Source organism: Trichosurus vulpecula, chromosome 8, assembly GCF_011100635.1.
Source record: "Trichosurus vulpecula isolate mTriVul1 chromosome 8, mTriVul1.pri, whole genome shotgun sequence".
Classification (NCBI taxonomy): Eukaryota; Metazoa; Chordata; class Mammalia; order Diprotodontia; family Phalangeridae; genus Trichosurus; species Trichosurus vulpecula.
Genome location: NC_050580.1, coordinates 79066071 through 79087155, shown reverse-complemented (window position 1 = coordinate 79087155; position 21085 = coordinate 79066071). Strand labels below are relative to the sequence as shown.

The 21085-nt window shown below is 39.1% G+C and overlaps 1 protein-coding gene across 1 annotated transcript in view; it reads left to right on the top strand.

Moving 5' to 3' along the window:
* Positions 1 to 979: 979 nt before the first annotated feature.
* The window catches only part of DNTT (DNA nucleotidylexotransferase), a 30656-nt gene continuing 10550 nt past the window's right edge, over positions 980 to 21085 (top strand). Inside the window, exons 1-8 of the mRNA XM_036737263.1 lie at positions 980 to 1182; positions 7189 to 7363; positions 9852 to 9986; positions 11576 to 11746; positions 13182 to 13253; positions 15252 to 15375; positions 17599 to 17731; positions 17899 to 18007. Coding sequence (XP_036593158.1) covers positions 980 to 1182; positions 7189 to 7363; positions 9852 to 9986; positions 11576 to 11746; positions 13182 to 13253; positions 15252 to 15375; positions 17599 to 17731; positions 17899 to 18007 — 1122 coding nt within the window. The remainder of the gene's footprint in view (positions 1183 to 7188; positions 7364 to 9851; positions 9987 to 11575; positions 11747 to 13181; positions 13254 to 15251; positions 15376 to 17598; positions 17732 to 17898; positions 18008 to 21085) is intronic.

Sequence of the window (21085 nt, the reverse complement as noted above, 5' to 3'; positions counted from 1 at the left end):
TGGGCCGCACTTGAGGCCGCAAATTCCCCACTTCTGATAAGCTCTCACCTACCTCTCCAGACCTATTGTTATTCCCTTTCACACTCTATGTGCTACACTGGACTGTACAAAGTATATCCCAAACTCATTATTTCATGTCTCAGCTTTGTGGCTTTGAATAGGCTTTCTCTCATGCCTAGAATGTACTTCCCCCCTCACTTCTTCCTCATGGAATTCCTAATTTTTTCTAGTTCCAATCTGTCTGCCATCTCTACTCTAAAACCTTTCCTGATCTCGCCAGTTGTTAGTATTTTCTCCCTAAATTACCTTGAACATATTTATCAATCCCTCAGTGGAATGTAAGCAACTTGAGGGCAGGGACTGGTATGGTTTTTGTTTTTATATACTTGGAAACTTTTACGTAATCAATGCTTAATAAATATGAGACTGTTGGAATTGAATTGCAAGGTGAAATTCTCAAATGCTGTTGTAATAATTATACTCAAAAAAAGAACTTGAGAGTTAACTTGGAAATTCCCTAATTCTCTTTTCTGTGCAAAAGCAGGGGAGTATGGGTATTGCATATGCTGTCAGACTTGGTCAATGAATCAAATAGTTTTGACACTGATTCTTTTCCTCTTTTTTTTTTTAAAGAAAAATTCCTTGTTATGAGGGATGTCTGACTAGACAGGGTAGAGGGAAGACTGTATTATGAAATGAAGGTGAAACATTCCCCACTTCTTTTTCGGTAGGAATGCATTCCTTCCTTCCTTCCTTTCTTCTTTCTTTCCTTCCTTCCTTTCTTCCTTCCTTCCTTCCTTCCTTCCTTCCTTCAACAAATGCTAGTTGAAAATAGAGCCTATGAGGGCTTTGTTTCTGTCTTCAGAAGGAAGGCAGTGAGATGACATCAAAGTTCCTGGCAACCAGAAAGACTTAGCATTCTATGCTCACAGTTGGAGATTCTAGTTGGGGTTTACAGCCAGAAGCCACAGCCCCCAACATGCATAGGATCAGGACCACAGAATCAGACCGTAGGAAGAAAAGACTAAAAAGGATGAATGCTCTTATTTCCCCGACAATTTATGAAATTAAATTTCATGAATTAGTCCTTTTTATTTTGGAGAAGAAAATGGGGGCAACCCGGAGAACATTCCTGATGGATCTGGCTCGAAAGAAAGGCTTCAGGGTTGAAAACGAGTTAAGGTAGGATGGTACTTATTTCATTTTTAAAAACTGTGATTGGCTTAGAAAAAAGAAACTCAACTTATTTAAAGGTCTACTTACCAAGCAAGCATCATCCTGATCGCATCTGCAGGTTACTTACACAGACACACATGGACATATCCTGGGCTAAAATTCAAGCTCTAAATTACTCATCATTCAAGTAAATCATTAACTTTTCTAAGATGAGTGATAAACAAATGAAGAGAAATTAGGTTTGCTCTGGAAGGCAGTAAAAACTTAAGAGTTCTTTAGCTTTGCACTCTGGTGAAGGGTGGAGAGGGGGTAATAGCTAGACAGTGATTGGTATGTGGAGAAAGTAGTGGGATTTTTCTTATGCTTAATTTTATTCTTGACAGAAATGCATCAATTTCTCTGTATTTTCTCCAACTCAAACCAAAGGGTTTCAACTACTTTAACACAGATGCCTGGTCTTCCTGTTTTTCTTTCACCCGGGCTCCTATATGTGAGTGCAGCTTTATTGGCAGGAGCTGGGAGGGCTGACAGGTGCATCCAGTCGGCTTACACACTGCCTCTATGGGTGTAGGCCATTAAGTGTGGTCAGGAGAAGGTTTCTCTGCAGGATGGTCCTTGTGGGGAATCCTCAGGAAAATGGATCCCCTTGGATCCATGGGACCATAGAATGCAATTGCTGAAAGGGATACTTTATAGAGGAGACAGCTAAAGCCTTGAAGAGGGGTTGGGGCTTGGTCAAGGCCCAGCAAGTAGCAGACAGAATGAGAACTCATGTCTCATTACTCAGACCTCATCGATAATGGATCACACTCCCAAATATGCTAAAAATCAGAGCCTGCGGAGGTAGGATAACTGGCAATCATTTTCAGTAGGTAGATAAGCATTCCTACAAATTAGTTATTAAGCATCCCATTTTAAGGGCTTTCTGGTATATATTACGTCTACTAATATGCAACCAGATCAAAAAGCTCAATTTAATGGGAGGAGGGGCAGGGGGATGGTGGTGATAAAGGATCCAAATGCAGAAATAAATCCTGATCACAAATATGAGCTTTGGGATTTGTGGGATGAACAAAGTTACAACAACCTGACAGATTTTGAATGACAAGGGTATTGATAAAATGTGTTTCAAACTTAGTTTATAAGTATAGAACCCAGACTATCACTTTACACACACACACACACACACACACACACACACACGCACACACACACCAATGCACTCACACATATATACACTTTGGAATTCTCTGGGAAAGCTGTTACTTAAAAAAGGTTTGATAAGAAAAATAAAAAAGAAATTTCCCAGTGAATATAGGACTGTCCTAAATTATTGAGAAGACAAAAAATATTTTCATGATAACTGATAATAATTTACTCTAATGTCCATCACCAAAGTGAAGAGTTTAAGATGAGAAGGATGTATCATCTATTAAAACATTTACTTGAGAGGCTTTTGAATCTCCTTTTGTCTTTTTCTTCCTCCTCTTCATCACTTTGCCTTTCATGGTCTCTCTTCTTTTCTTCCCCTCTGTTTATCTTCTCTCCTTCTTTGCCTTTCCTCCTTTCCCTTTTCGGTCCTTACTCATTATAACGTGCAACTGAAGTATTTTTAAATAGATATCTGTTGTTCTTATTGAATTCCATGTTATTATCTCTGTCTTTAATTTTGTCAGGAGGCAACTTGAACATTTTCTTTTTCTCTCTTTCAAGAAAACCCTAATTTGGTCTTTTAAAAATTAGTGTAAAACACCTGATTCCTGTTTTTCTATCATCAATTATTATTATATTGTATGTGGGATTTATTTTTTTGTTTTATTTTGTGTTACTACAGATCAAGGGTCCTTTCTGTTACTATGGATAGAATCTACTCCTGCTTAAAATAGTTACAGGACAATGATAGCACAATTGACTTCAATTTTATTTCCATAAGATTTACTGTATTATTGAGCAGTTCTTGAGTTTGGTCTGGAAACACTGAATTGAACAGCTGTGTCAGCTTGGGTTAGTCATTTGCTTTTCTCTGGGATTTTATAATAGAGATGCCTCAGTAAAATGAGGCAGCTGGACTAGGTGATTTCTAAGATCCTTTCTAGGGCTAAAATCTAATGACTTTCTATGAGATGGAAGGAGAGAGACATACAGAGACAAAGAGATACACAGAAAGAGAGAGGGACAGAGGGATGGAGACAAACAAAGCAATGCAGAAAAAACAGACAGAGACAGAGAGACAAAGATGGAAAGACAGAGACAGAGAGAAAGAGAAAAAAAATAAAAAATTGTTTTGGCTTTTTCTTTTTGCAATTTATTTTTATATCATGTGTATTTCCAAATATATTCCTTTCTCTTTCCTCCTCAGTGAACCAGGAACCATCCCTAGGAACAAAGTTTGTTTTTTTCAAAGAGAAAAAAAGCAATTTAACCAAAAAACAACCAAAATATCAACCATGTCTGGCAATATCTGCAATAGAAAATAATTTTTAAATGTTATTAAATAATGATAGTTGACATTTGTATGATGATTTATATCTTGCAAACATTATATATTTGCACATGTATGCACGCGGATGCACACACGTGCACACGCACACACATATACATACACACACTGTTGTTTGATCCTTATGACACTTTGAGGTGGGTGCTATTATTAGCCTACTTTGAAGGTGAAAAACCTTAGTTTGCTAAGCAAGTAAGTGATTTGCCCAGGATCACACAGCTATAAGTGTTGGAAGTTGAAGTCAAACCCAGATTTTCCTAGCTCCATTTCTAGCACTTTATTCATGATGCCTTATGGGTACATCTGAAATTTAAAAACAAACTACCTGCCCTTTATTCCAAATTATTGGGGTTTTTTTGTTTTTGAAAAGAAATGTATAGATACATGAAAATATTTCTCCTACTATCTCTAAACTTCCTGAGAAATTAAGCATAAAGACTCAGATAGAAAGCTTCTTTGGCAATGGAGTCCTTGTTTAGAGTGAATCTATAACTTGCTGACTCAGAACAAGCTTTTTCTGCTGCCAAAAGTGCTGCATCTTTGCCTGGGGGGAGGGTGTCTCCCCCCCCCCCACCTCCGTCCCTGTGTGTTTGTGTGTGTGTGTGTGAGCGTGTGTGCTGAGAACCCAGCCCAGCTGCACACGCAAGGGAGGAAGCTGACATACAGTGGCAAAGTCAACTGCGGCTGTGCGTTTGATTATGGCAAAGTTCCCAGACTTATACAGTAGAACAAGTACATCTAATGTGTCTTTTATAGAAAAGTGAAAATAAATGCATATCAACTACCGGAAACAAAAGCCAGAGTTCTCAAACTGAATTTTCTTACACAGAAATGTCAGCATAGTCTAATCAGGATTGGTGAGAATGTGCCTTATGGTGATTAAAAACAAAATGGCTAATTTGGTGGATTGAAGACCAAGAATGGAGAGGGATGTTAGAGATCATGTAGTCCAGAGTTCTTATTTTATAGGTGAGGAAAATATAACTCAATGAGAGACAAATGACTTGTCCATAGTCACATAATTCCTAAGTGACAGAGATAAGATTAAGGGTGTGCTGCAGTGGAGAAGTATGGGATTGAGTTCAAATCCTGACTGCCACTTATTAGCTATGGAACTTTGGGCAAGTTACTTCTTTGAGTCTCAGTTTTCAGTTCTATAAAATTTCATTATCTGTCACTTATAAATAAAAGAGGGTGTTAGAGAAATTTTGACAGTACTTTTCCATTTTTTGTCTGTTGTTTTCCTATTTTTTTCTCCTTTAAATGTTTTTGCTATGATATTAAGACTTAGTCTTTTGCCTAACTTTCATAAAATTGTCTTTCCTTCCACTAATGTATTTTTTTAACAAGGTGATATTGGGCAGCTAGGTGGCGCAGTGAGTAGAGCACCAGCCCTGGAGTCAGGAGGACCTGAGTTCAAATCTGGCCTCAGACACTGGACACATGTACTAGCTGTGTGACCTTGGGCAAGTCACTTAACCCCAATTGCCCTGCCGAAAAAAGCAAAAAAAAAAAATAACAAGGCAATACTACTGATAATATTCCATTATTTTCCTCTGGAAGATTATATAAATGAAGTTATGCTATGGACAATAGTATCCTTGGCTGCCAATTCTCTGTGATTAGCAAGGTGATAAAATGTTTGTTGGTTGATATGGTTTCTAGACTTTTAAAATTTTCCTATGGAGCTAGATTTAATTTAAACTTCCCTAGGAATGGTGAGAATCTGGGTTGATATCTCTTATTTTATATTTCCTGTTGTTTGGTGTCAAAGGCTTTTAAAAATAAGTTGGTCTGGAGTATTCTCAATTACAACCACATCTTCTCATTTATATACTCTGTCTTCTACTGTAGTATAGATTTTGATCTTTCTTCTAACAAGTTGATAATCAACTTGTAATCAACACATATAGAGTTGATTTGAAAATGGTTCCCACATACCCAAAGGGTTATAAAACTGTGCAAACCCTTTGATCCAGCAATGCCACTACTAGGCTTGTATTCCAAAGAGATAAAAAAAAGGAGGGGGAAGGGAAGGAACTATATGTACAAAATTATTTATAGCAGCTTTTTTTTTGGTAGCAAAGAATTAGAAATTGAGAGGATGCTCATCAATTGGGGAATAGCTGACCAATTGTGTTGGAGTACTATAAGAAATGATGTGTAGGATGGTTTCAGAAAAACCTGGGAAGACTTATATGAAACAATGTGAAGTGAAGTGAGCAGAACATTGTACATAGTAACAGCAATGTTGTATGATGATCAGCTGTGAATGATTTAGCTAATTTTCATCAATACAAAGATCTAAGATAATTCTGAAGGACTTATGATAAAAAATGCTACCCACCTCCAGAGAAAGAACTGATGGAGTCTGAATGTGTATTGAAGCATACATTTTTAAAAACTTTATTTTTCTTTTTCTTGTTTTTTTGTCTATTTTATTTCACAAAATGGCTAATATGCAGATTTGTTTTGCATGACTGCAATGTATAATATATATCAAATTGCCCTCTCAAAGGGAAGGAGGGAGAGAGTTTGGAACTCAAAATTTTTTTAAATAAATGTTACATTTTTACTTGTAACTGAAAAATACAGAAATAGCTTTAAAAAAGAAAATCGTTGAAGCATTAATTTCCTATTTGTTAAAATACAGTCAGTTTAATTTCTGATAGTGTTACTTTGTGCTGACCATGTCCCATGGCTTCCTATTCTCATCTCAAAGATTCATGTTATATGTATAGTCTGTAGGCCTTTTTCTCTCTCTCCCATTTCTTACTCCTGAACCATGTTTTCCAACACACTCCTTTATGTCTGCACATTAGCATTGAAATTACCAAATATTGGAATATATATTGATTTAGAGGGTCTTGTCAAGTTCTCAATAGAATTCCTCTACTTTTACCTCCTCATTCTCTGCAAAAGAGGTCGATTCATATGTTAATAAGCTAATCGTTTTCCCATTCATCTTTTTTTTTGTAGATGTTTATTTCCAAGATGAGATTGACTAAGTGTATCATAAAATGCTTTTGGATGCATAGAAAAAACCCCAAACTTTGCCAATTAATTTTTTTTTGCCTCTCTAATGAGAATCTCTAAGCCATCTGAACCATTTAGTCAAAATGTCTGGTTTCATTATAGTAGAACTGTTAAGACTGATATCATTCCTCTAGTGCTATATCTATTCATTGGTCACTGGATAAGGATTTCATATCTAGAAGTGCTAATAATGAAGTCACTGTTTGTAGAAGGTCTAAAAAGGTTGGGATTTTTTAGTACTCCCAGGTACCCTTTCTTCTCTTCTACTACTATATAAAAGGGCCTCATTAGTAAATAATCCTTATATATGGCTCTGGGACCCATACATTTCCTGATAGCATCTAATGATTGCAGCTCTTCTCTAGGAAATGGAAAGTCTACACTCAGAAGCATTATCTTTGTCCACTAAGGGACACAAGAAGGGAGTCCCTGCAGCAACAGTATCACCATTCACAACTTTGTCATCTATCCCACAGCAATTCAGTGACTCACATTGTGGCAGAAAACAATTCTGGTTCAGATGTCCTGGCATGGCTCAAGACACGTGAAATGGAAAAGACCACACAGTTCGAGCTCCTTGACGTCTCTTGGCTGATTGAATGCATGAAAGCTGGAAAGCCAGTGGACACAAAAGGAAAATATCAGCTTGTGGTAAGTTAGATAGAAATAGTTTTCATTGACTGAAGTATAATTTCTCCAAATGAGAAATAAGCTCCTTCTTACTTTGATATTTCCCAAGTCCTATGATTTTAATGGTTTGCATACTCCAACTCAGATTGCTACTCTGCTATAGTGAAAATCTTCACTGCCTGGTAACCATTGCCTCTGGCCATGAGCCTTTTTCTTATTCATTCATTCATTCATTCATTTATCTATCTATCTACCTATTTGTTTGTTTATTGGTGAAGCAATCAGGGTTAAGTGACTTGCCCAAGGTCACACAGCTAGTAAGTGTCAAATGTCAGAGGCCACATTTGAACTCAGTCCTCTTGACTCCAGGGTCTCTATCCATTGTGCCACCTAGCTGCCCCAATGAGCCTTTTTAATACTTAGCTAGGCTCTGACTATAGACATGCAAACTCTTTTCTAGGATTGTACTCATAGAGTGACATTAGAGATAATCTAGTCCAATCTTATATTCAGAAGATTATAAAGAAGTTGGTCCTTGAAAGCCCAGGACCTAACCAATAACAGGAGTTTAATTAACTAAAAATTTGGCCACATCAGGTGATTCATTTATAAAATGTGAACAAATCCTATAAATGAGTCATTATGGAGGAATGGTAAACAATGATCACACCAGACACCTTATCTCCCTTATCCGTGACTCTGGCTGCATCACATGCCTAGAATTCATACCCTGTTCTTAGATCCATCTGATTGAGTCCCTTTATTCCTTTAAGGCATAGTTCAAGCACCATCTTCTGTATGAAACTTTTCTTGATCCCCAAATGCTAGTGCCCTACTTTCCAAAGTAATTTATATTTAACTATTTTATGTATATTTGTATTTATTCCCTTTATATTTGTGCTACCTGTATTTACATGCACACTTGTCTCCCTCATTAGAATGGAAGCACTTTTCAAGTGGGGACTGTTTCAATGTTTGTACTTGCACTGCAGTATTTAGCACGGTGCCTGGCATTTACTACACCCTTAATAAATTTATCCTTATTTGATTGAAAAATATACTGTCCCTTTGAAGGGCTTTAAATATACAAGCCCTGGAAACTATCAGTGAGTTTGGAAGCCTGGGAAGTCGAAGAGGCAGCAGCTGGGGAAGAACCCAGATCTTCACTTCTTGGTGATGGGATGGTGTGGAAAGAGGGGAAAGAGAAGGAGATTTTCTCTCTTCTCCATCCTTGTTTACCATAGTGCTTATCAATGGAATGAATTACTTAGGAGAAACTGAATCCAGTTGGAGAATATATTCAACAAAGTTCTAGGCACAATTGAGGAAGACACATGGATACAGAGAGAATCAGTCACTCAAGGCTAGAAGAAACTTTAAGTAGTATGACACTTGGCAGCAGAAAAGAGAGACTGCAAAGGAATCAGGGGGAAAATAGCCCCGGCAATTGAGAATTGAGTTTCCTGAAGACTCTACTAGGAGAGAAAGGATGTCAAGACTCTATAGCATAGGTGTTATAAGCTGCCTTGTTTTCTATATGTATGACTCTCTACCATTACACACTCTTCTGATGGATGTTATGTATATTTGTTGGAGAGTACACTCCCCAGATTTTTCAGGGAAAATGCTCTATGGCTACTGTTCCTCTATACTATTTTAGTAAATGCCTCTCCTAAGAGCTATTTGTGTTTATTGGTTGACTATTAACAGGAAGCACACCACTGGGGGCTCATGGGTTATAGTGTTAGGAGCAGACATCTCAAACCTGAGATAAAAGCCATTCTCTGGAAAACCCATCCCAGGCATATGAGTGCAAGTTGGGAATATTCCAGAATGTATGTTACAGTACTAGATTTAGGGCTGAAAGGAACCTTAAAGGTCATTGAGTCCAACCCCCTCAGGAAACCTAGACTCAAGAGAAATTAAGTGACTTGTTCAGGGCCACGTGGCTAGTGTCTGTGGTGGGATTTGTACCTAGGTCTCCACATCCAACAAACCAAACCCCTAGAGCTTCATGCTTTGTCAAGAAGTCTCACCTGGTGTTCTCCCCCTTCTCCCTCCCCACCATCTCTCTTTTACCTCCCCCCACCATCCCCTTTGTATATGCAACCATGCCATTACTGTTTGATAGGCCAGCCTGGGAGCCCCAGTCCACGGGTTATAAGGCTTCTTCCATTTATCTGCTGCTTCCAAACAACCTCAGAGTGGAAGAAAAATGAGTATGTTCATTAAGGCAGCACCTTCTGCCTTCTTGCTACCACAGATGTATTGTCCTGCCTCCTAGCCTAGAATAACAAGGAGTTATATTAGATGATCATTAAGGTCCCTCTGGCTTTAAAATTCTATGATTTAAAATGTACTTACATTAAATTGAAAATATTAAATTAAAGAGTATTTCTTCTGAACACCTACAAACGGTGCCATTTTGATTAAATGTTTTCTACTGAAATTACCATGAGTTCTAGAATCAAAAAAAAAATTGAGACTCATTTTCTACTTTCTTGCCTAGGAAAGTGGAATTGGTTCAGCTAATCCAGACCCAAATGCAGGTACCTTGAAGATTCTACCACCTGCAATGAAAGCCATCTCCCAATATGCTTGCCAAAGACGGACAACTTTAAACAACCATAACCAAAGGTTTACGGTAAAGTAGTTAATACAACACAATGTCCATAGAAAACAAACACATTACGGTCAATTTACATTTATCCACATGCAAATTGACTAGATTATAGATTTTCCAGGGTATCTTGGGAGTGCCATATTCTCATTGGTTCTCCTTCTGGTGTGTTTCAGAAGTTTCCCTTTCCTCAAGTAGGAAAGAAAGACCGTAAAACTAGTTTTTGGATAATCCCCTTGGGAACCATTCACAGTACTGATCAGATAATTAAGAGATGTCTACTACTTTCTGTGACAAGTGCTGTATAATGCTAATGTAAATGTGGGAATGAGTACCATTCAGCACTTAACACAATATTTGGCATTTGATAAATGCTTGTTGACTGACTTATTGACCAACTAGACCTGGACCTGGAATTGGGAAGTCTTGGCTTCAGATCTTGACTCTGACCCTTACTAGTCACATGACCTCAGATAAGTTCTTTAACTTCTGCACACCTCAAGCAACTCTCTAAGATTTATCTACTAAGTCATAAATAGATTGCAATCTTGCACTGATGAACCAAGTTTCCATTTAGGGAGTTCCCTAAGCAGATAGAATTGATAATAGTGATACAGCTAGCATTTATATAGGGCTTTAAGGTTTGCAAAGCACTTTTGTCCTCACAACAGCCATGGGAAGTAGAGACTATTATTATCCTCCTTTTACAGATAAGGAAACTGAGGCAGACAGGTCAAGTGATTTGCACAGGGTCACACAAGTAAACATGGTCTTAACTCAGGTCTTCCTGACTGTGCCACCCAGTCCATCAATAACGGCATTATTATAGTCACTCTGTAGTTACAATGGTATACTACATGCATTTATTCACTTCCTCAGTAAATTAACCTACTCATGTCAGATTTGGGGTATTTACCTATTCTGACTTTCTACTCTAGGAAACTGGCTCTTCACTGGTGCTCCAGATACTTGGAGTCTCCTTTTCAGAGACCACTAGGTGGCACATTGGATAGAATGTTGGATGTGGATTTGGAAAGATCTGGGTTCAAATCCTGCCTCAGACACCAGCTGTGTGGCCCTAAGTAATTAACTCAACCTCTCTCAGCCTCAGTTTCCTCATCTGTAAAATACGGGTGATAAATATGAAATAACATGCACTTTGTGAATGTCAAGGTGCTATATAAATACTCTTATTGTTTTTTTTATTATTGTTAGGCAAGAGAAGGGAATATGAATTTATATAGGGCTTAATATGTGCTAAGCACTGTGTTTTATAAAGATTATCTCATTTGATCCTCACCACAACCCTGAAAGGTAAGTGCTACCAGCGCTACTACCCCTTTTTACAGGTGAGAAAACAGGCAGAGACTAAGTGACTTGTCCAAGGTTATGTAGTAAGTGAACTCAGGTCTTTCTGACTCCAAGCCCAGAGCTCTATCCACTAGTTATTAGTCTTCCTCTTCCTCCTGTTTCACTCCCATTACTGCTGCTGCTGCTACTTGCTAATCTTAAAACCCGAAACAAATGTTAATTATTATTTTTAGCTCTTGAATGTTGACTTTCTTGGTCACATGAAATGCTTCAGCATTTGCAAATCTGGATTTATTTTTTAGGATGCTTTTGAGATACTGGCAAAAAACTATGAATTTAGAGAAAATCCTGTTTTTTGCCTGACATTTTTGAGAGCAACCTCTGTGCTGAAATGTCTTCCATTTGCTATCGTCAGCATGAAAGACACAGAAGGACTGCCGTGGATTGGAGATGAAGTTAAAGGTATCATGGAGGTAACACAGAAATGACTTTTATTCATGATGTTTCATGGGCACATTTAGTTGACTTGTCTATCATGGAAGTGTGTTGTGTCTGCACACATGTGTGCACGTGTATGTGTATATGTATACATGGGAGAATCTTAAGATTCTGTTTCCATGGCCAGGATGAACTGGTGAGGTGTCAACTTACTGGGAGAGAAAATGAGAAGCAGTGATATATTACAGGAAAAGAACAGAAGACTCTGGGGTCTTGTCTAGCATCTGCCACTGACTAGCTGGGTGACTTTGGCAAATCACTTTCTCTCTCTGTCCCCCATTTTCCTCATCAATAAAATGAAGGAGTGAAGTCAGGGGCCTTTAAATGTCCCTTCTGCCTCTAGAACCATGAGCCTAGTTGATCCCAGGTTTCTTACAGTTCTAAAATAGTAATAACAAATTCTCCTGGGGCACTTGTCCATACTGAAGTAGGTAAGTAGCTCACATTGACTCCTCGCTCCTTTTCCTGGGTTGTAATTAGTAGTTCAGAACCCATCATTCTATAAATGTATGTATGAGGAGCTTCGATTTTTGTCATTAAAATAGATGCATAACAAAAAGTTATTGGTACGACCTGGTCCTCATCACACAAGTCGATCATCCAGTCAGTCAATATTTATTATCGACACATTAAATCTTAAATAATCTTAATTAATATTAAAATAAATTAAATATTAAATAAATTGATGTTAAGTTGATGTTAAATAAATATTATCAATATTTATTAAGCATCTTCTGTGTGCCAAGCACTGTGTTAAGTGATGGAGATACAAATATGAAAAAAGAAAGACAATCTCTACCCTCAAGGAACTTATAATCTAATGGGGGAATACAAGGCACAAAGGAAGCTGAAAAGCTTGGGGATGGTGGGAGGGAGAGAGGGTACCCAATGGAGGGAGGAAAAGAGAAGGGGGGATAGCAGAGAAGTCAGTCACAGGAGTCCCAAGATACTGAAGCCAGGTGAGAGATGAGAAGATGTCTGAGCTGAACTCTCCTCAAGTGGAAATTTGGAATTCACGTCCCTAGGTTTTAACAGAAAAGCAGCTTGTATAATGGGAATTCCCATTTTCCTGTCCAATCCTCTTTTTCTGTACTATTATATTTTGAATTTGTTAAGTTTAGAATTTTAAAAATTTTAAAAAGAAGGGGATGGGGAGGGAATGGAGAAAGTCTTGTGAGGCTTTTCAGGATACCCAGGAAAAATTCTTAGCAATACCTATTTCCTCAATTTCAAATTGTGAATGTGTGTGTAGTGGAGGTGAGTGCAGATGCCAACGTAAACACAGATCCTTTAAGTATTAAAGCTCGATCATTAAATTAGAACTTCCAAGTCTTCAAAACACAGGCTCCTTAGACTGTGAATTGCACAACTAAGTGAATTCTGACAAACCAGTTTAACTGTCCCATGCAGGAAATCATTGAAGATGGAGAATGTTTGGAAGTTCAAGCTGTGCTAAATGATGAGCGTTACCAGGCTTTCAAAGTAAGTTTTCACTTTATTCATCCTGCAACCACTTAAGAGTTTAGAGACGGCACGATATGATGTGAATGGTGAGGACACAGAAGGACTGGCTTCCTCTCACTCTCCCTTCGCTGGCTCCCTCATGGCTTGCTTGTTCTACCACAGACCAGCCTAGTGGCCTCAGACGGCTCACTCCACCAGTTCAGATCTCAGTTTTCCTTGCTTTAAAATAACTGATTTAGGCTAGATCAGGCGTTCTTATCAGGGGTTCTTAACTTTTTTGAGTTAAATGTACCCTTTTGTCAGTCTGGTGATGCCTATGGACTCATTCTCTGAAAAAAAAGTTTTTATAATAGTTAAGATTTATATGATACTTTACAATTTGCAAAGAACTTTCCAAATATTTTCTCATTTTATCTTTATAAAAACCCTGGCAGGTAAGCGCTATTAGTATCTCTATTTTACAGATAAGGAAACTGAGGCAAACAGAGGTTAAGTGACTTGGTCAGGGTCACACAGCTGGTATCTAAAGCTATATTTGAACTCAAATCTTCCTGACTCCAGGTTCGATGCTCAATTCATTTTGTCCTAGCTGCATAAAAATGCATAAAATAAAATGCAGAGGATTACAGAGAAAACCAATTATGTTGAAATAACAATAACAACTCACATTTATAAAGTACTTACTTTGTATCAGGCACTGTGCAAAGCACTGTATAATTACTATTTCATTTGGTCCTCACAACAACTCCAGGAGGTAGGCACTATTATTATCCCCATTTTACAGAGAACAGAAATGGGGCAAACAAAGGTTAAGTGACTTGCCCAGGGTCACACAGTTTGTGTCTGAGGCTATATTTGAACTTAGGTCTTCCTGATTCTGGGTTCAGTGTTCTATCCATTGTGTTACCTAGCTATATAAAATACATAGGATTACCAAAAAAAAAAAAAACTATGCTGAAATACAGGTATCAAATGCTTATTTTTTAAAACAAGTTCACAGACCCCAGGCTTAGAAATTACTTTGAAATACAACTAAGGCAGCTAGGTGGCACAGTGGATAGAGTGCTAACCCTGGAGTCAGGAGGACCTGAGTTCAAATCTGGCCTCAAACACCTACTAGCTGTGTGACCCTGGGCAAGTCACTTAACTCTGTTTATCTCAGTTTCTATTCTACAGAATGAGCTGGAAAAGGAAATGATATACCACTCTACTGTCTCTACCAAGAAAACCCCAAATAGGGTCAGACATGACTTAAAAACGACTAACAACAAAATGTGCTACGTACAAGGGATAAAAAAAACCAATAAATAAAATAATCATTGAAAGAAATTTTTGTTCTAATGAGGGAGATATGCTTAGATATATCCTGGGCAAAAGGCACAGGATCACCATGACATAGATTTTAGAGCTGCAAGGGACCTCGGAGGCCTCCATCTCGGGGAGGGGCCTGACCAGCCTTCATGCCCTTCTTCCTTCTCTTTCTGATTCCTCACTTGAGCTGCCTTCTCGCCCTGGAACATTCCTCCACTGTTGGGTCCCGTTCTCCCATTGGTGAGTTCCTTCTGAGGCTCCCATTTTGAAGAGGCGCTCAGGCAGGCCATCCTTCATTCCACTCCTACTTCTGCTTCTGCATCTCCAGACTTTACTACCATTCCCTGGCCTTGCTTCTCACCTCCCTTTTATATATTGTCTTCCTTAGAGTGTAAGCTCCTTGAGGGCAGGACTATCTTGTCTTTTGCTTGTATTGAAGTCCCCAGCTTTTAGCACAATGCCTAGCACATAGTAAACAGTTAATAAATGCTTCTTGCCTGCCTCCCTCTCTATTCCAACCCTTTCATTTTAAAGATGAGGAAACTGAAGTGATCTAAGGCCATACAGGTGGTAAAATGGCAGAGCCAACATTTGAACCCAGAGCCTCTGACTCTAAGTCAGACTTTGAGTGCTTGAAAGTATTATTTTATTATGTCCACAATTCTTTACAGCTTCCTGTGACTCATTCCTTCCTATTTGTTTTAGCTGTTTACATCTGTGTTTGGAGTGGGCTTGAAGACAGCTGAGAAATGGTACCGAATGGGCTTCAGGACATTGAGTAAAATCCAATCCGACAAAAGCCTGAGATTTACCAAAATGCAGGAAGCAGGTAAAGGAGCGTCTGTAAGGGGCTGTTACTCTAATAAGCTGAGGCCATTGCTGGAGGTGAGAGGAAGAAGGGGAAATCGAAAGTCTCAGAGAGAAGCATGCGAGCTGACTGTAGATCAGATGTGTCCTTCCTTCCTCCTTTTTGAGGGCTACCTAGGACTAGGGTTGGAAGGTAACCAGGCTGTGCCCCTCGCCAACCTGCTGACGTGCCCTGGGACTGGCCCAGGATGACAACTGAATTCAATCATCCTTTTTGAGCAGTCAAAGGAAGTCAATAATAGAAAGGTTGGATAGAGGTAAATGGGACCACAAGAGCAAAGATTTGAGCCACTCAGCCCATTCATTTTTAGAGATGAGGCACAAGTCTCCGAGGGGTTAAATGACCCACCCCTGATCACACAGCTAATACATATCAGAGGTGGAATCTGAACCCAGGACTTCCTAACTCCAGGTCCAGCATTCTAATTTCCTATACCATGTTGCTTCTCAGTAGTCTAATGTGATAGGCATTGAGGGAAAGACACCAACATAATGGCCCCATCATCTGTCTCTAAAATGAACTTTATTCCCGAGTTTCAATTCTATGTTTTCGGATGCCTGCAGCTCTGTGGCTACCTCAACACATACAAAATTCTCTGTTCAACCAGCTCTAATTCCTGACTTTCGTAATTTTGCTAACAGAGCCACAATTCTCCCAGCCAAGACAGGTGGAAAGCCTGAAGTCATCTCTGGTTCTTCCTTCTCTCTGGTTGCCCATAGTTAATCAACACTCTTTTCGTAATCATTTACATCTCTCTCTTCCTTTTCATCCCCACTACTGCTACCTAGAACCACCCCTTAGCAATTCATACCTTCAATAGTTTCTCTGCCTATGGAAATACATTTCGCATGATCTTACATATAGAATTGATATCATATTGCTTGCCTTCTCAATGGGGAAGGGAAGGGTGGGAGAGAGGGAGAAAATTTGGAACTCAAATTTAAAAAAAAGAAATACTTTTAAATAAATAAATAAAGGTTTCCCTGTCCTTTTGACATTTTCTTCTCTGTGAAACCAGCCTGCACTCCTCCAAACAGAAAGATGACTGTGATCACATCACTCCCCATCCAAAGACCTGGAATAGGTCCTCATTACCTGTAAGGCATGGAAGACAAAATATAAATTCTTTTCTATTTTAAAGCCCTCTATAGTCAAGCTGTAGAATCTTTTAAAAATCTTTTTTAAAAATCGTTTTTCAATGTGTACATAAAGACATAAGTTAAAAATAACCAATAAAATTTAAGAAAAGCATCAAATATTATCCCTAGTCTACAAACATACCCAAGTAGATCTCTGACCCATTGGATTGGATTGCAGAGTTCCTTGAGGGCAGGGATTGTCTTCTGTCTTTCTTTGTATCCACCATACTTAGCACAGTAGTGCTTAATAAACATTTATGGACTGACTGATCTCATCAATTCAGGAGTTCCCTCCAAAGATGGACATCACCACTGATCCATGTCTGCCACATCCTCTCACAAGCTCACTCCTGAGGATGCACCCAACTTGTTTCTGACATCGCAATGATACCAGTGGTACCTTTGGCTGTCTATTCACCATCCCTAGCCTGTGCCACATGACCAGCCCATCATATGTTGCTCTGTAACATCTCTTACTTCTGTTCTTTGAAATTCCTCTTTGGTTGTTTGCATGTTTAAGCCTGCTCCTACCACTGTGCCTCTGCCCATTGTCTCTTCCATTGTTAGTTATAGTGGGCATTCTTTCTGTGTATATTTTGTGCTAGCTGGCTGCTGAGTTCCCATCCAGCTCCCAAATTCTGTGATTCTGCCCTCTATGTGATATTCATTTCCAATTCTTCAGAGATGATGGAAGGTTTGTTTCTCACAACCATGCAACCTGCATAGGAACTTAAAAAGAAAACCCCTCCCATCCAAGTCATATTCAAAGTTGCATCATAAGATGCAAGAATATTAATGGGGCAACCTTGAAGCAGCAAGAAAGGCAATGGACAAACAAACAACAGCACATCAGTAAATGGTTTAAACTTGTTTTTTAAATGTTAAGGGGGTAATATCTGATTGACTAGAAATGATCACTCTCAATACGGTTTGTGTCACCCAGGAGAGTTACAGAAATGCATGGTTCACTTCCACCCTACACTGGGATACTTCATACACCAACTGCAGCATATTTTTTCAGTTGATGCGTCAAACTGCTTTTCAGGGTTCCGCTATTATGATGACCTCATTGGCTGTGTGTCCAAGGCGGAAGCAGATGCAGCGAGCTTACTAGTTAAAGAAGCCGTCTGGACATTTTTGCCTGACGCCTTAGTCACCACGACAGGAGGGTTCCGAAGGTAAAGTCATGGTTTAGTTTAAGGTTTCACTAACTGTTACCCTAGATCCATTCCATTCCCAAGATCTTCTGATAAATTTAAAATATTAGACCATGGATGCTGCTTGACAATCCTATGGCATCCTGTGGAATTAAGTCTTCTCACAGTGTTTTTCACTGCTTTCTTAGGGGAAAGGAGTCTGGGCATGATGTAGATTTTTTGATAACTAGCCCAGGAGCAGAGAAAGAAGAAGAAGACCAGCTTTTACAGAAAGTTACAAACTTGTGGGAAAAACAGGTAAAACATTAAGTTAAATATGGAAATACATTTGGCATGACTGCATACCTAAAATCTATATCAAAGAGTTTGCCTTCTCAAGGAGAGGGAAGGAAGGGAAGGAGGGGATTTGGAACAAAAATCATACAAATGAATGTTAACTGTTTTTACATGTGATTGAGAAAAAATAAAGACAATCTTTAAAAAAAATTGAGCTACCCAAGAAATGCTTAGTTATTATAACATTATATCAGCACCATTGAATTTGGCCCCAGAAATATCCACTTCATCTCTTGTATCACGTTTGTTTCCATCATTCTTTGCTAATTACATTAATGGCAGGGGATAATGGCTCAGATCTTCCCATATGCTATGCTTATGTTATTCTCTGACCATAAGGTGTTTTATGATCATGAATATATTTCTGATACTCTTAATATTCACAAGAAGTAAAACAAAAATAGAGAAAACACCTCAGGGGTGGTCAGATTGAGAAGAGTTCAAATCTTTACTTCCACTCTCCTCCTCTTCTATGCTGCAGTATGAGCTTCACCTCTCAAGCCCATCATATTCAGTCCCAGCAGGACCTCCACTTCCGTTCTTTTTCCAGCTTGTTTCCTCAACTATCTTACCAAGGCTAGGTATGCAGCAGCTAGCCCCAAGCCCCATTCCAATGCTGTTTGTCACAGAAGCTTTAACCTGTTCCATTTTCATGATCTGGGCCAGTTAGCCCCTTCTTAGGCAGCCTGGTGGCCTCCAGCTCTTGTGGGCTCACCATCTTGGTGCTGGAATTACCAGTTTCAGCTTTCCTGCAGCTCAGAGCTCCTGAGTTCTAGGAATCCCAGCCTCCCCCTCCCCAGCAGCATGGACTACAGGCTTGCATCGCCATACACACCTAGGCTTCTTTTCACAGAAGAGGAGTTAATATGTTTCTTCTTTTCTTTTCCTTTCTTTGTTGTCATGGACTGTGTTCTCTGCTTATATGGAAGAGGAGAAAGCAGTAGATAAATGCTATTCCCTTTGGCAATTTGTCCTCTTATGATTACTTTGGGAAATTTTTAAGAATTTATTTACATACACACTCAATACTAAATTATTCATAGATGACCAATTCATGTTGTTCATTGTCTATGGATAATTTTAAATTCTAGTCCAAATATTGCCAACTACCCAGGACTTTGGATTCTTAAATCTTTTCTCCTCAATCTGTTTTCCAAGTCGGCTGTTTTTGCTATGCTGTGGCTTAATTTTCTTCTATTTTTCTCAGTATTTTGACTTTGTTTTTAATATTTCTTGTTGTCTCATGGAGTCATTGGCTTCTATTTGGTCCACTCTAATTTTCAGGGAGTGTGTTGTTTGAGCAAGGTTTTTAGCTCTTGTGCCAAGATATTGATTCCCTTTCCAGTTTTCTTCCATAGCTCTTGTTTATTTTCCAATTTTTTTTCCTTCTAGCACTCTTATTTCATTTACAAAAACACTTTCTACCTCTTTCTTCATCTCTTCCAGGAATCCTGATTGATTTTATGCCCAAGCTGTGGTTTACTTCAAGGCTTTGCTTGTAGATGTTTTAGAGTTATTTCTCTTGTTTTGAGTTTGTGTCTCAAGCTTACTTGTCATCATAATAGCTTTTTGGTGGGATTTGGTTTTTGTTTACTCATTCTTCTAACCTATTTCCAGGGTCTAAGCATATCTGGAAGGAAGGTCTGGGCTGGTCCTGTTGCTGTTTATTGGGGGTACTTAGTGTTATATTTCACCAGGATGTTAGAGATAGCTCCGGTTGGGGAACTGCAAACTTTCAGGGCTCCCAAAGTGGTCTGATTCATGACAGTCTGGTTGCTGCTCTCCTGCTCTGAGTTCTGCAAGTTCCTGACCTGGTTTGGAGTCTGAGCAGCAGCAGACTGCTATTGGACTCTGCCTCTTAATTAGCTGGGAAGTTCTGCTTATTCAGAATGACAAAACAGCATGCTCCCCTTTGGTCTGAGATTCCTGATCTTGTCATCACTCTAATAGGCTTTAGACTAGGCTAGAGGCTGAAACTGAGACCCCGCTCTGTTCCTTGGGTCTGAGCTATATCTCTGCTGCTTGCTTCTGAACTTGCTCTTCTCTCTCTACAAAACCTAAGACCTGCAACCACTTTTTAGACCTAATACCACATCTGACTGCAGGTCCCATCCCTGCCCTGGATCTATGATCTGGAACTGGGTAGTGGCCAACAAAGCTGCCAGATGGCGCCTGTTCCCATAGCGATGCCCCAGTATAGGGACCTCTGTATCTCATATAAGTGCTTCAGTACCTGGGACCTCTGCTTGCCCAAATGTATAGCTTCTGGCGCTAGAGAGTTCTATCCAGCTGCTCCTTGCCAGACTCAGTCCCCAGTGTCCACAGACCTGTCTGTCTCCCTGTGCTGACTTATGCTGGAAAAATGAGTCAATGTAACTTTTTTCTTGGATTTCTCCATCAGGATTCTACCTGATACATTTTCTAGATCTATCTGAAAGAGTAACTGGGGGGGAAGAGGATGTACTGATTCATGTTACTCCAGCTACTTGGCTCTTCCCAATCTCTCTTTCCAGCTTCCGTTATCCATTCCTCCCTTTCCTGCACTATACATTTCAGGCAACCTGACTTTCTCTGTGTTCCTCCCACATGATGCTCCATCTTTCATCCCCATCCATGCTTTTACCCTTGGCCATCCCCAGTGCCCAGAACTCACTCTTTCCTTACCTCCACCCCATAAAATGCCTTGGTCCCTTCAAGATGCAACTTGAGCACCAACTTCTACACTCAAGTTTTCTGATCTAGTCTTTCTCCCAATTGCTAATTCCTTTCTCCCTTGATTATCTTATATTTAACTCACTTTTATTGATTTTGCACCTATTACTCTGAATAGATATATGTGTACAGGTTGTCTCTCCCAGCAGAATAATACCTCAAGAAGAGGGATTTTTTTTTGTTTTTAGCAAGGTTGCAGGGTATAAAATAAACCCATGTAAATAACTGGCCTTTCTATATATTACTAACAAAACCAAGCAAGAGACACAAAGAGAAATTCCATTTGAAATAACTGTAGACAATATGAAATATTTGGGAGTCAACCTG